The sequence below is a fragment of the Fusarium solani genome (genome assembly GCF_023522795.1).
Source record: "Fusarium solani strain SB1 chromosome Unknown bctg00000004, whole genome shotgun sequence".
Lineage (NCBI taxonomy): Eukaryota > Fungi > Ascomycota > Sordariomycetes > Hypocreales > Nectriaceae > Fusarium > Fusarium solani.
Window position 1 is genome coordinate 1,557,840 of NW_027072152.1, and position 14,844 is coordinate 1,572,683.

At 54.7% G+C, this 14,844-nt stretch overlaps 7 protein-coding genes across 7 annotated transcripts; 3 read left to right on the plus strand and 4 right to left on the minus strand.

Moving 5' to 3' along the window:
- Positions 1–1,553: 1,553 nt before the first annotated feature.
- Positions 1,554–2,672, plus strand: MRS44_007554 (uncharacterized protein; the record flags this gene model as incomplete). Its single annotated transcript, XM_046269339.2, has 4 exons — positions 1,554–1,637; positions 1,719–1,893; positions 1,947–2,170; positions 2,223–2,672. 4 exons carry the CDS (start codon positions 1,554–1,556, stop codon positions 2,670–2,672), a joined length of 933 nt encoding a protein of 310 aa, XP_046134442.2.
- Positions 2,673–3,169: 497 nt separating this feature from the next.
- On the minus strand, positions 3,170–4,320 carry MRS44_007555 (mitochondrial 54S ribosomal protein uL22m; the record flags this gene model as incomplete). Its single annotated transcript, XM_046281098.1, has 3 exons — positions 3,170–3,309; positions 3,366–4,199; positions 4,281–4,320. 3 exons carry the CDS (start codon positions 4,318–4,320, stop codon positions 3,170–3,172), a joined length of 1,014 nt encoding a protein of 337 aa, XP_046134441.1.
- A 1,543-nt stretch (positions 4,321–5,863) lies between these two features.
- On the minus strand, positions 5,864–6,362 carry MRS44_007556 (uncharacterized protein; the record flags this gene model as incomplete). The annotated part of the gene is made up of 2 exons (XM_046281096.1): positions 5,864–6,041; positions 6,145–6,362. The coding sequence occupies 2 exons, from the start codon at positions 6,360–6,362 to the stop codon at positions 5,864–5,866; spliced, it is 396 nt and encodes a 131-aa protein (XP_046134439.1).
- Positions 6,363–6,444: 82 nt separating this feature from the next.
- On the plus strand, positions 6,445–7,545 carry MRS44_007557 (uncharacterized protein; the record flags this gene model as incomplete). Its single annotated transcript, XM_046281095.1, has 2 exons — positions 6,445–6,504; positions 6,853–7,545. 2 exons carry the CDS (start codon positions 6,445–6,447, stop codon positions 7,543–7,545), a joined length of 753 nt encoding a protein of 250 aa, XP_046134438.1.
- A 1,073-nt stretch (positions 7,546–8,618) lies between these two features.
- On the minus strand, positions 8,619–10,065 carry MRS44_007558 (uncharacterized protein; the record flags this gene model as incomplete). The annotated part of the gene is made up of 2 exons (XM_046269338.2): positions 8,619–9,603; positions 9,740–10,065. The coding sequence occupies 2 exons, from the start codon at positions 10,063–10,065 to the stop codon at positions 8,619–8,621; spliced, it is 1,311 nt and encodes a 436-aa protein (XP_046134437.1).
- Positions 10,066–10,698: 633 nt separating this feature from the next.
- MRS44_007559 (uncharacterized protein) lies at positions 10,699–11,643 on the plus strand (the record flags this gene model as incomplete). The annotated part of the gene is made up of 3 exons (XM_065620576.1): positions 10,699–10,731; positions 10,809–11,094; positions 11,267–11,643. The coding sequence occupies 3 exons, from the start codon at positions 10,699–10,701 to the stop codon at positions 11,641–11,643; spliced, it is 696 nt and encodes a 231-aa protein (XP_065476648.1).
- A 2,007-nt stretch (positions 11,644–13,650) lies between these two features.
- MRS44_007560 (uncharacterized protein) lies at positions 13,651–14,472 on the minus strand (the record flags this gene model as incomplete). Its single annotated transcript, XM_046269337.2, has 1 exon — positions 13,651–14,472. One exon carries the CDS (start codon positions 14,470–14,472, stop codon positions 13,651–13,653), a length of 822 nt encoding a protein of 273 aa, XP_046134436.1.
- Positions 14,473–14,844: the final 372 nt, after the last annotated feature.

The window sequence follows — 14,844 nt, forward strand, 5'->3', positions numbered from 1 at the left end:
TGGCACAAGACTAAAGCTTATCGCCATCTCCTAGGAGGCATTGTCGTTGCATGCGGCGAAGCACAAAAGAAAGATCTGAGAAACATCCGCTTCCATCCATCGGGAGTCAGATGAAACAAATGAGACCACCTGCTCCGGGAGATGGTGTTGGGCGGTAAACCCGACCTTTTTCGCTATTGTCCCTGTGCCTGGCTTAGCGGCCGCCGCCAGGGGAACTGTCCCATTGAACCCCGCCGCTAGCAGCGTCGTGCAGCTCTGAATGGAAGTTTTCTGTCGTGATGGTGGGCGCTGGTTGGCCCCCTTTTCCTCGTGTCGATGGATGTCAACGGCGCCGGCTGCTTTCGTGACGTCGGGGTCTGTTCTCTGACGGTTGCAGCAGGCCAGGGCCGTTGTCCATGGATGGAGGCCAGGGGAGGGAGGGGAGCCACAAGGCGCATTCACAAAACGCCTTTCATGGACGGGGATGGACTGGGCCTCCTGTGCAGGCGCTTGAGCGATCAAATGTGCAATGCAAATGGATGTTTCCCTCCCCTGGAGCGGGACTTGAGCAAGCTGGGCATCCATCCATCGATGCATCGCCCATCATCCACATCCACATCCATTCAGCTGGGTCGCCCTTGTCTGGACGACGAGGTCCTGGCCCTTCCTTCGTTCATTCTTCAACCCTCTAGCTCCCACCCCACGACGACGACGCTTGCATTCTTGTTTACCTCAGTGTAATTTACCTGCTACACCCGTCTGACCCCCGTTCTTTGCTTCCCGGGGCTCTAGCTCGTTTTTTCCCCATTCCATTCCTCGGGCACTTCATCTCATCTCTCTTTCTTCTCCCCCTCCCTTGCCCGTTGTCGTCACTCCCAAGACAAGTTCCCGTTGGAGCCCACCTTCTCTTCTTCTTCCGTTCTACAACAATCGAACGGTCTTCTTCTGCTTCCGCACTCGTCTACTCTTTTCACGATCGCGTCTTCTTTCGGGGCTCTTTCACTCCTTCAAGTGTCCCACATCGCTTCCATTCGCCTTTTCTCACCTTCCAGTCATTCATTCCTTTCGACTCTTTACCGAACCTATTCTTTCGCAGCTTACCTCGTCTCTCCTTCGCTTCCTTCGACTTCTTTTTTGACTTTCTCGTGTGCTTGGCCGATTACACCACTGCAGCCGTATTCCTTCACACCAGCTGCAACCTCAGCTTCGTATTCAACCTCGGCATCCTGCATCTGATCCTCCATTGCTGCATCGGGTGCCACGTTGGACCACGTCCCCTTGTGACACTGTCGAGCTCTCGTTATCCCCTTCTACTTCAAGGACCTTGCTTCCGACGCACCTCCGCGAACCTACTGGGATCTGGCTGCGACCTCTACCGCCACTTTCCTCTTCTACTTGGAGTCGACATTACCGCTTCGTCGTGGTTGTAGTACCCATCACCACCTTCGTTAACGACATCTCGACCCGGACCTATCCACCGCTTCAACGTCCGGCTTTGGTTGCGGTCCTTCCGACATTGTTCGCTCGCGACATTCCCAAGTAATGAGATATAGCCCTCATTACATACCGTCGAGATGCGCTTTTCTCTTTCAACCCTAGTGGCGCTGGGCGCCCTTCAGACATTTGGCGTTAATGCTCAGGATTCTACAGCCTGTATTGTGAGTTCTCAAAGCGCCACTGGTTATACACGACCAGCCTCTTGACCCGACCAAATCACGCATACTAATCATTCGGCGCAGACGAATTGCGTTAACACTTTGAAAGAACCAAATGCTGCTTATAACTGCCCGGATAACACGGCGACATGCATTTGCGCATCCACCGAATTTGCCAAAGGCATGGCTGAGTGCGCCAGACCATGTGGTGTCCAAGACACCGACATTACTGGCAACTTGGCCAGTGGATTCTGTGCGGGTAAGCTCATATGTATTATCAGCTATTGCCTGGCAACAACTGACATGTCCAAGGCCTACCGCTAGTCAACCTCCCTGCGGCTACGGGTGCTAGCAGTGAAGCCTCTTCCGCTCCAGCGACAACATCTGAGGCTGCTACTTCGACTAGTGAAGCAGCTGCTACCACTGAGGCTGCTTCATCCTCGGCCGTGCCTACCTCATCAGCCGCACCTGAAGAGACGACCTCTTCTGCCGCTGAGTCTGTCCCTGCTTCGACTTCCGCTGAAGCCGAGTCTACCGTAAGGAGCCGAGTTTGCTATGACAACAGGATCAAACTAATATGGTTGATAGACTACTGAGGCAGCTTCTGCCACGGACTCTGCTTCCGCTTCCGCTTCCACTTCCGCCTCCGCCTCAGCTACCGACAAGGCCTCGACAACCGAGGGAGCTGCCGGTGCTGGTGCTACTTCTGATTCTTCCGATAAAGACGACAAGGATGAAGAGTCGTCTGGATCTGGTGGATTGTCCAAGTCTGCGCAAATTGGCATTGGTGTTGGAGTTACTGCTGGTGTCCTTGCACTCCTCGGTATCGCGCTATGCTTCCTCTGGCGACGACGAAACCAGCGAAACAACCTGCCGCGTGGAAACACGGCCATCTCTCACCCAATGCCTGCCGGCGGTGCCAACTACAACTCGGCCGATCAAGGATCCATTGTTGAAAAGAATGGCTATGACCTTGAGATGATGTCCCACCGCTACGAGGACATGCTTCCTCGACAAAAGCCGCGAACCATGGTGTGAGAATAGGAGGTTCAGCAATTTGGACTGGAATCACGGAAACCACTTAGCACTCATGACACTTTGATGCGTTGTTTTTGATACCCAGCAAGGGGCTGGTCATGATACGGGAACCAACGAGTCCTGATCGTGAGACTACAACCCTAGTCTGATCAGCGCAACCGTATAAAATTCTTGTTTGGCAAGTTTTCTCAGGGGATACTTGCCTCCTGACTATCTTCTTCAAACTAAATGGCGTTGAACCGGGTTGTTCAAGGATCGGATACCATCACTTTATCTTTTGGAGCGGGAATTGAAGAAAAACGCTATCCAAATGTTTAAACTTTGAGCCATTTGAACCCGCTCGGATGCAGTTTGATATCAACAAGTGTACATCCCATTCATTGTACATATCTATCGTATCTTACACGTTTTTATGAGAGATTGCATGAAAGGCTCGGCAGCCGAGACCTTGGTTTTCCATGGATCTCTTGAGCATCCAGCTACTGAGCGTAGTCTGTCTACCAAGCATAGTATGGCCTTTGTCCGTATACTGGTCGTGATGGCAGATGCACCCAGGGCCCCTTGCGCTGCTCCTTGGCAGTGCGCTCCTCATGTTGTCGTATCCTCGTCTTCTCCTCCTTGAGCAAAACCGTGAAACCTGGAAAGTCAGTCAGCATAAATTTGAGATGGTGTTTCCGGGATTGGGAAATGTACTTGTGCTCGGGTGTCTGATAATTCCCATTCGTCCTCGACCCTTGTAGTCGATTCGCTTTCCTCGCCAAGGACCCCGGCCAACCCACGACTGAGCAATGTAGATGCTCGTGGGGTCCTCAACCTCGAGCCACTTGCCCTTTTGCGTCTGGATCTTGTACGGCTTCGCAAGGGTCTCGCCGTTGACCTTGCCGAGTCCCATGCCGCGCTGGGCGATGGCCAGGTCGCGGGCCTCCTCGAGGTAGTACCGGACCTCGGCCGCAAACTTCTTCTTGGACCACTTCATCTGCAGGATTGCCTCGTCGATGGGCTTACCGGCGATCTGGCGGGCCAGCATGGTGAGCTTCTTGACGCTGGTGGCCATGAACTCGCTCTTGTGCAGGAGCTCCCGCTCGTTCATCTTGATTCGCTCCTCCTTGGTCATCCGGCCGTTGTTCTGCACCATCTTGATCACCTTCTTGCGCTGCCAGCGGATACGGCTCCTCGGGTCGGGATCCACGATCAAGGCCATGTTCTCCTTCGTCTTTTGCTCGACCTCGGCGCCTCCCGGAGCGGCCTCGGGGCGGCCCTTGGAGGGAGCCTCAATCTCGTCCTGGAAGATGTTGTCCTCGACGCCGCTGTACATGCTCTTCTCGAGGAATTGTTCACGGCTCTTGGGGTCGTCGAGCTGCGAGGTCACGGGGTCCGCGGTGGAGGAGGAGGCGGCGTCCTTGTTCTTGGGCTTACCCCATCCCTTGAAGATGTTGGCGGCCCATTTGTGCCGTCTCTGCACCGAAGGTCCGACGCCGACTGACCAGAGGGGGGTAGGTGTGCTTGATACAGGGTTCGCGGACCTGGCTATATAGATTGAAGCTTGTGGTTAGCTGGATTGTCAAGGCCAATTGACCCCATTGAGGGCAAAATCAGTAAGAGCCGTACCTGAAACCGCCAGCCGCCGGGTGGCTAGTCGGAGACTCATGGTCGCAGAAGCTGTCGATATCTGCAAACCAACAAGTCCCTTGGTCGCTCTCACGGGTTTTGTCGAGTAGAGCGGCGTTTGATGGGCGAGATTCTTTTCCGCAAACGCCATTGGCCGGGGTTCAGCCGAAGACAAACGAAGAGGCATTCCCGGGTGCTTTGGTAGGTTCACGTGACTCGGGTGCTTAGCGCGATTAACATCAGCCCATCCTCGGAATCAACTTGCAACCTCTCGACCACATCGAAACTCCCGCCAATCCGCCCCAAACTCTCCCCTCCGCCGCCCGAACAGCTTCGCAAATCCATCTCAGTCACAATGGCCGTCCGACCCATCACCGGTGTACGTTTTCCCCGACCCAATGGCTGGGCATCGCGCGCCGCGGCGCTACCCGGGCCAGAGGATCCGAATCGACCCCCCGGTTGGTAGAGCTTTTCGTGGACTGACTCTGTCATAGATGCTCCGACGAAACCTCGTCCTGGACCTCAGCATCGCCCTCGGTACGTCGAATTACCCCCGCCCTTCGGTCGAATTGGATCAATTGCGAATTGTTTTTGGGAAAGAGGAGGAACAATCGGAGGGCGCTGACAATTCGCGTGATGTGGTTGGTGGGGAGCGACTGGGCTGACTAGCATCGTCACAGGCACTGGCTTCGTCATGGCCAACTTCTTCTGGTAAGAACACCATGAACGACGGACGATTGAAACGGACGGGACTGACCACGACGACGCAGGTACGGCTTCCACGTGCCCCGAACCAACGCCCGCGACAACTTCTACATCAAGCGCGAGGAGGAGCGGGCCGCTCAGAAGGACAACTAGAGAAAAGCGAACTAGGGCATCTGAAGGGGGCAATGAGTACGGTGTGCACTTAGACCGAGGAGGAAACAGCCTCGTCAACGTTTTTCGTTTGTCGTGTAGCTGGGTAGAGAGCAGCAGCAGAATACCAAGGTTTCATCTGAAACGGTCGCCGGACAATCTGTAGTTATAGGCAAGGGCAACCGAGTCGACATGTGCTTTGATTTATTTGATGTGCCATTGACGTATGAGGGGGCATGTTTGTTACACTGCGTAGACTGGGCATGCTTCATGCATCTCGACGAACCTCAGGCCATACAAGGTCCCTCCATCCTCGGCTCATCCACAACTGTTCAGCGATCCATCTTTTGAGTGGCCAAAAGCCTGCCTAGCCGAACGGAGGTCAATCTATAGCTTCCCCTATGTACTAGGAGCTCGTCCGTAGAGTGGTAATGTTGGAGGATGACCAGGTCGTTTCGGCAATGCGTCATCCAGCGGGTTGCCCATGACTCAATACTTGCGGTTGATGTGACAACTCGCATAATACCAAGACTTATCCGTACATACATCACTTCTCTCCCTCTGTTCGATTGCGAGTGTGTCGGGAACCATGGTTGTATCGTATCGTCCTGGAGGTTGGTGAGATGTCGTGACGGAGACTACCGGTTCGCACGACATACCACCAGACTTGCCAATGGAAACACCGGCTGATGAGCTCAATGATAATAAATACCCGTAGATGAAATTCACTACCGAGCTGAGTCGGGCGAATGCCAACTCGACGACCATTGGTAATGTTGCGGAGGCGTCTTGTCCTTGCCGTCCTTCTTGTCGTCATTTTTCTGACCGGCGCTGCCGGCCTCTGGATAATCTCTCCCCTCCCACGCTGTCGTCTCAACCATGAATGTTCCCTTTCGATCCTTGCATCTACCGCAATCAACAAGTTAGAAAAACACGGCATCACTCAAAAGCACAAGCTCGACACCACAGCGCGTGAAACCAGTCAGCAGCAGCGGGGCAAAAGACTCACTTCCGGAATAGTCGATCGACGGCATAGCACTGCACAGGGCTATCCCACTTGACGGGCTCCTTGATCTCGCACTTGTACTGCAGCATCTCGAGGAGCTCGCATCCGGTGAGGTCGACGTTGCGCACGCCGCTCTCCAGCTTGCGCTTGCGGCCCTTGAGGTCAGTCTGGACACGCTCGGGAAGCTCAGAGGCGTGGAAGACTTGGCACGGGTAGCCCATCTTGAGACGATCGATTACAGGCCGGTAATCGGTGACTAGTCGAGCAACGTCTCTCGCAAAGCCTCCTTTGAACCCCGTCGAGATGGAGGCCGTGACCGGGGCGCGGCTGTTGGGTGAGGTTGAAGAGGCGAGTCTGGAAGAGGTGAGTTGAAGAACTTGAAGGTTGGCGGGCCTGAGCTCTTTGCCCTTTTTGGTTATCCACGTCCAACCCCGACATATCATCAACACCCTTCACAATCATTCATCAAACATTATGCTCAAATCTGCTCTATTTCTTTCATCTCATACATATACCATTTCTCTCATTCAGCCTGTACCAACCAGGAAGCATCTTGGAGCCACGCATGTACACGAGTTGCCTCAGGAGCTTGCTTCATCACATCCAGCTCGAATACACATAAGGCTGATGGCCGACATACATTTGCGCTCATGCTTTTACCTCCAACATTTGATTACGCACCATGAATACAAGAGGCTAAAGACTTACTAGATACTCCATGACCTGCGTTCAGCACTTGCCTTGGACCCAACACTACCAGGCACTCGGCCTCGGACTCAACCTCAATCTCATGTTCAAAAACTCACACATATACAACCACTCGACGAAATCGCCGCCCGTCACTTTCAAGCCACAAAAGCTGCTGGTATCAGTATCTCTGGCCGCCATCTGCCGCTCCTTTACAAGCTGATATCCACCCTAATCGGCCCTCCTCACTTCTACGCCGTCCTTGTTATCGATCTTGAGGGTCGCTTTGATGCTACTCGTCTCACCGGCTCCCCGTCTCACGCACGACATGTTTACGTACAACGACCGGCTCGAGGTACCCAAGAACAACTGCGAGCTCTCGTAGCCGAAGCCGAGGGCGTCCTACTGTATGGCGACACAGCGCAGGCCAGCGCCGGGCGCGAGTGGTGGGGTACCGTCGTCGTGGGAGGACATGGCGCCGGAGACGTCACTGCGAGCTGGAAGGGCTGGCTACGGGTCGATCGCGAGAACGTCCGTGGCTTTTCACTTGGCATCAGCGCCGAGGGGGCCCTGGAGCAGAGGGGCCAAAGGCAAGGTGTCGTCGAGGCGGCTGGCTGGGCGGCCACTTCGCAGTGGGGAGGCTTCACTTTCAAAGAGGAGGGCGGTGATGTGAGCGCAAGCCAGGGCGCAGAGACGGCTGAGAGCGACGGGGAGTGAATCTATACAATGTGCAATGACATACGAGTAAGCTGCCACAGCCTGCCTGCCTGCTCCTCCTCCAGGGCTGACGTAGGGGTTCATGCTGTACTGGGTAAGACGCCGAAGTTACCAGGTGGATAATGTCGAGGCAGCCTGTACAGATAAGGACTCCTTGTAGTGGAGACGGGGTGGTCAACTGGGGAGCATGAGGAGGGAGAACCCATCACCTCTCGAAGTTGCAGGTATATCCTTGGCCTTGCATACAGCTTCACATCCCCGGGCGCCAGCTTGTACTACCTTTTGAAGCACAATTGTGGATGTCGGTCTGCATGGATTGGGTCAGGGATAAATGCGGTATTATGAGGACAGTGTCAAGAGGCCAGTATGAGTAAATGATGGAGTTGGCATGGCAGGTATTGGCGTTTCCAGGTGAGGGACTTTTGGGACAGTGTTTGATGAGCTGTGCGGGTTTTTTTTTAGATAATATGACAAGTTACGAGAATGAGAAAGGGGGGATTAGGTCGCACAGATTAATTGACACGCTGTTGTCTTGATCGTCGATAGATCCTGTTCAACTTCTCGAGTTTACTCTGGAACTGGAAGCATTCGAGAGCAACGTTAGAGGAAACTGCACGAGACTTGAAGACTTGAAAACATTCACAATCATGAACCAGTAATTGAAGTGAGAAGCTTCTGCTTTTTTGTTCTATCTTTTTTGCTGTATTCTATCTGATTGATGTGATGCTCATCAGGGTATAAGAGGGTGGGTTGTGCATCATGAGAAGCTAGCTAAAAAGGCCTAAAAGGAAAAGCCTCTCAATCTAGAAAAGCATAACAATCTATCTCGGACGATTTGTCTATGCTTCTTCTGTTCAAAAAGTCTATACAAAGACTTGATAGTGAATTTGCGCGCGTCGCTGATGCATCTGCAAAGTGTCGTGAATGCAGATGGTTGTGCAGATCAAAAAAAGAAAGCGTCATTTCGCATGGCTGTGACAAAGGAAAATTTCCGAACCCCAAAAACGCAACTGTAAAGATGTCCCAAACTGTGGAAAGATGTTGAAGAAGATACGCTCTGTGACAGCGGCGGTTTAGATGATGATGCCGTCCATGTCCACGGCGATCTCAGTGGCGCCAGTGGCCTCAGCCAGGAGGTTGGACTTGATAGAAGCGCCCATAGCCTTCTTCTTCTCCATCTCACGCTTGATGCCGTGGTTCACGGCATCAAGGACGTTGTCGACGGTGACGCGGGGCTTGTAAGCAGGCTCGGTACCCTCCTCGTAGACACCAGTCTTGACGAGGATGCTGTACCAGTCGTTGTCGGCCTTCTCGTTGACAGCGTTGGTGCCGCGGATGTCACTCTCGGGGGTGTCACCGACAAAGTAGACAGTCTCGGGAGGAGCAACGAGGCCGTGCTCGGTGTTTCGCCACTGGCCCATCAGGCGGGAAGCAAACTCAAAGGTCGAAACCTGGGGCTTGCCAAAGGCGTGGGTGTGCAGGAGGCCGTTGCCGCCGGTGAGATCATTGAAGGTGACCTCGAACATGCGGCGGAGAGCACCCATGCCGAGACGGACGTGCTCGTGGGCAGCGGACCAGACAACGTCGTTGTGAGAGAAGTAGAAGGGGGGACCCTCGTCGAAGGTCTCGCTGCGGGTTCCAAGACGGCCACCCTTGGACATGGCAAGATCAAGCATGATCTGGATATCACCAGCCCAGTCGCGGGAGTCGGCAAAGACAAAGACGGCGTCAATGACAACATCGCTAAAGTCACGCTCACGGGAGTTGGCATGCTCCTCAGGGGTGAGCTTGCGGAAGGGAGTGGTGGCAGAGTTGTGCTTGATGATGTCGCCAGGGGTGACGACGTCCTTGAAGCCGTAGCCCTCAGCAACGTGACGGCACTTCTCGCCCTCACCACCGACGACGAGGACAGTGCCGTACTTCTCAGCCATCTCCCGCATGGGGGTGTGGCCGCAGATGAACTGGCCGGGCTTGATATCGCACTTGAGCTGACCAGAGAGGTCGCCGCATCGCTCCTCTTCGGTCTTGCCACCGCCGTTGGTGAGGAAGATGTGAGGTCTGTCAAGAGTACATTAGTGTCTAGTTCAACACCCAGGAAAAAAGTCACGATCTTGTTTATGTGGACCACCGACCCAGAAAAAATCCGGGGTTGGTGGATCGTGGCTTCAGCAGGGGCAGGGGAATGGCGACTTACACTTGAACACCGTACTCATTCTCGCCGTTCAGGACCTTCATGGCCTGAATAGCTTCGGGGATAGCCCGTCCGCCACGAACGAGGACGCCATCGATGTCAAAGGCGAACACGAAGGAGTCGGCCACGGGCTTGTCGACAGGAGGGGAAAGGGGAGAGGCGGGAGTTCCGAGGCTCGCGATGCTGTCGCTGGAGCTGGAGGAGGCAAGCTCGGGAGAGCTGGGGACGGAATCGGGAGACTCGAGGGGAGAGTCGATCTCCTGCTTAGCAGAGAGGACCTCTTGAGCCGCGAGGGACTCCTTGAAGAACTGAGTCTGTTGTGAAGACATTTTGGGTGTAAAGGTGATGTTGGTAAGTCCTGCTCAGGCACGCGCTCAGAAGAACGCAGAGAGATTGTGGTTTATATGTGTAAACAGAGAAAGATCAAGCAACGACTCGTCGGTCGAGCTATTGTGTCTGATGGTGGATATGGAATCTGGGGATGTGATGGAGAATGATGGATTCTACCGTCAAGAACGGTGGGAGAAATCTGGGGTTTTATAGATTTAGCTTCGACCACAAGAGTTGCTGATGCGACTCCTGAGGGTACATCAAGAAGGGACAGATAATGTGGATATCCAATCCGTCATGTCATCTTGATTGCCTGCTCGGCCTCGGTCCTGTTGACATCTCGGTGATGGACCGCGGATACGTACATGCCTTGGTCGCTAAGGTTTTGGGCATCGTCTCCAATCCGAGTCATTGATGGAACCGTGGCGAGCCATATTTTTCTCCCCTTATCCACAATTCGGGTTCCACTGAAAAGATTGTGAATGTACTGTACTGTAGTAAAACTCTCGGGGTATGAGGTAAGGGATGGGTTATTGTGGATAGTGCTCCATGGAGTGGATGGACGGTTCCAATGTGCGTGCGTCAATCCATGGTTGAAGCCTCTCCTTCCTTCCTTCCTCCCACTAGCCGTGATGACGGTGTCGTTTGCGGGCTGGGCGATTAAGGTACCTGCCACATGGTTATACCCCAGTAGTGGGTACTCGCCATCCACACGTTACATCGCCAACAACTCTCGTATCAGCTACTTCGCTCTCTCGAAACCTCCTGTCCCTCTCGGCGGCACGGGCGGCCCATTATTTTCACAAACGCCGTCGCCGCACTAGCCAACCTCATCAACAACCCTCACAAACGTACCCCCTGGACGTCATGGCCAGGAACCCAGGTGTTTGGAACGCCCGTTTTCGACGGCTTACTGGGTGTAAATGGCGCAGCCTGCCTGACTGTGATGCGAGCAGAGCTGGGCGAGAAGCGAGTTGAGGCCGCACGGCAGGACAACAAGCACGGGTCAGAGGTTTGCGACATGATACGTACTCACAGACAGGGGATTGCTGATGGGATCATCGCCCATGCTGACTCTCGGGTTCCTTGAATCGCATCTCGAGAGATACGGAACGGTACTGTACCGTCTTCTAAGGGCAACGATATTCAAAGACTGGGTGTGGACCCTGAGGCTCTCGAGCTGACGAACTCTCCAATCAGTGCGGCTGTTTCAGCCATCGCTCAGTCTCGGACGCACAGCCCAGGGCAATCCTTCAGGGGACCTAGGGGACCTCGCACAAGGGGGCTTGCAGGAGGCTTGCTACCGTGGCTTTCTCAAGGGACCTCAGGTTTGCTGGGCGCGAACCACAGGGACGGACTGCAAGACGACATTCCGCGCTGGGCCAGATGCCCCTCTATGCGCCAACCGCGGAGACGAAAGCAAGGATTTGCTATCGCACAGTATCCACCGTCAAGCACCCAGTGACGACTACATACAGTATACGGTCACCGTCAGAGACGAGACGCCCTCCCCTCCATTGACGGTGGAAACGGCCAAGCCACGCATGCAGCTGCCGCTGGCCCCCCAACCAACTTGACACGACCGACGGGAAATCTTGAATTGGTTCGTTACTTTCTCCGTCTGCCTGCAAATCAAATCTCTGTACCCCCTTTCCACCGCCATGCGCGCCCAGCTTCGGTCCGGAGCCCACAGTGACGTCAAACGGGCTCCGCCCAGGGACCCGCCGACCGGGCCCCGAGCCCTATCAGCCGCGCCGTGCGGCCCCACCATCGGGGGCCCTTGTGTGCTCCTAGCCCGGGAACATTCGGCTGGCATCAGCAAAGGGGACCAATATCCATGCTGGATGTCACTGCGAGACGTCGCCGTCCAGAGCCACCGGTGTTACAGAAGTGCACGCCGAGAACAAACAGCATATTGAATGATCCTGAATGATAAACACCCGGAAACAGACACAGCATCGGGATGGCTGACGTTGTACAGCAGAATTGCGCGCAAACGTCTGCACGACGTGTAAGACGCCGTCAATCTTGACCCTGAAAAGCATGTGAGAGTAAGACGCGGTGAATAGATAGCCATTCTCGCGTTGCCCTTTATCGCGGCAGATCTTGAGCAGGGCAGGGTCCTCTAGGCAGGGTTCGTCGATCGAGGCAGCCTGGTCTTTGCTGCCATCTGCGGAGCTGCTGGTTCAGTCGAACCGAGCTCAAGTCAGCTCTCATCATGTCATCTTCATCATTCCTCACATCTTTGCTGAGCTATTGACAGGCTAGATATGCAGTTGCTGTACTGCCTCTCTGCTCGTTTATTCACGGCAAGGTAGACTCTACATCTCATTGGATCCCGTCCGGTCTCTCTCGGCGGCCTCTTGACAAACTGTTTGAGTCGGTAACTAGGATCATGGATGAGGGGCGTGTCGTTCAGCTCGTTCTCGATCAACGTTCGCGCGCTGGTGCGGGGCCGGGGAGCATTGGTAAAGACGCTGTTCCCTGTACCATCCCTGTAGCTGATGGAGTACAGCGCCGAGGGAAAGAGAGAGAGTTGCGGTGGAGGAAGAGAGACGAGTAACGACGGATGCAGGCTGGATTATTACGGTGCTGCGCCGAGACGGTGAAGAAGGGGAGGAGGGGCGGGCGTATGAGATGGTGCTTTTTTGGTGGTTGTCTTCTTCTGACCGCGCTTAAGGCGGGCCGTAATGTCACAGTTTTCTCCGCGAAGTTCTGGAATCTAGACCACCAGATTGGTGCAGCTTGCAGTAAATGGGGGAGGATTTCAATATGAGAACCAACATACAACAATAGTACCTATGGAGTGTGGACAGGAGGAGGCAGCTTTGGCCAGATGTACAAGTACCTTGGCCTCGGTCGACTCCCGTCCCAAGATACCCGCCACCCCTCTCCTGCTCATCAATCAATGCCTCCTGGTTATCCTCAAGAGAGAGAAAAACCCTGCCCTGAACCAGGCGGGATATTTCTCACGTTTTCCTTGGCCTGCAATGGAGGGTAAGAGTGAAAAGGTGTGACGGGAAAGGCATGGTGACGGAGCTGGCGCAGAAGATCTGCCACACGCTGCCCTGAAATACCTCGTGCTGGCCCGCGTCAGATCTTTTGCGAATTCGAGAAAAAGAGAACAAAAAACCCTCCTGTCACTTTCTTTCCCGACCCAACGTGCCCCAGCGTTGCTGCATCGGGAAAACGATCGGCACCCGATTTTGTTTTCCTTTGTTGCGTCCTTTTTTTCACATGGCAGGACAAGAGACAAAACAGCCGGCGCCGTCGAAAACCCAACCCCCGTTGTTGCGCACGGCGGTCGGTCAAGCCCGAATTGCCAATCGCCGTCCGTCTCTCCGGCTCCCCGTCTTTCCGCATACACGGACTGTGTACGGAGTACTTTTTGTCCTTGATCATCTCCACGAGTCAAACCGTCGCTAGGAAGTTAAGGAAAAAAGGATCTTCTCCACGGCAGTTGAATGATGATGATGATGCCTGGGGAAACTCCAGACGAGAAGTGGAAAACCCGCTTCCTCCACTTTCTCCGCTTCTCCAGATCCTCCCCCAAACTTCTCCCCACGAGCTAAATCTTGTCTCCTTCACTGAAGGTTGACAAACAGCCCTCCGTCGACCAGCAGCTGCGCGCCCGTCACGTAGCCGCTCAGCTCCGGGCAGGCCAGGAAGACGGCGGGACCGGCCATGTCGGACGGGGAGCCTGTCCGCCCGAGGGGAATGCGGCCCTCCATGTACGCCCGCTTGTTGTCGTCTGCCAGGTCGGCGTCGTTGAGCTGCGTGCGGATCGTGCCTGGGAGGAGGGCGTTGCACCGGATGTTGTGCTCGCCCAGCGCGCATGCTGTGCTCTGCATCAGGCTCAGCACGCCCGCTTTGGTGGGAGTGTAATGCGTCTGCTGTCCGCCGCCAACGAGAGCCGAGATGGATGATACACCGATGATGCTTCCGCCCTTGGGTGTCTGGTTGAGGGCCATCTGCCGTGCTGCAGCCTGAGTCACGTAGAAAGCGCCATCAAGATTTGTCCGCACCGTCTTGTAGAGGAGATCCGACTCGAGCGTCAAAAAGTCGGCAAAAGTGCAGATACCAGCGTTGGAGACGCACACATCGAGGCGCTTACTGGGGCCCGAGTGCTCAACCGCCATTTTGACCAGGTTGGTGGCCGTGTCCGGGTTGCGGACGTCACCCTCTTGGTGAGCGAGGCGGCCGGCGGTGGGGGTCGCTTTCCGGATGGCATCGGCCTCGGCAATGAGCGAGTCGAGATGCTTCTTGTCCTTTTCGAGGCCGAGGTGGTTGACGACGACGTTGGCACCCTGGCGGAGGAACTCGAGGCAGATGGCGCGGCCAATGCCTGTTGTGCCGCCTGTGATGATGGCGCTCTTGTTGGCGAGGAGACCCGCTGGCATCAACATGGTGACTTTTGTGTATGTGGGTTATGGATTATGTGTTGGTGTTTCGTAGGTTGTCGTGATGGTCAATGAGGCCGGATTATCACCAAAACTCCGCAGCTCGTTGGAGATGTTGCTATCGGTGGAGGATACGCCGAGTGCAAATCCGATTGTCGTGATAGAGATTGTAAGGTATGTATGAAGATGTGTACGTCAACGTAAAAGAGGTTTTCGCTTGCACAAAAGATTCAGGACAAGAAAGAGACTCAAGACGACTCCAACTTCCAACCCTCCTCTTCCCCTCACTTCCGGGAGACGGCTCTTAAAAGCACCGAAAACGCCCAACCTCGGACCCTTCTCCTCCATCAGCATCCATCGTGACCCGCGAAATTTGGT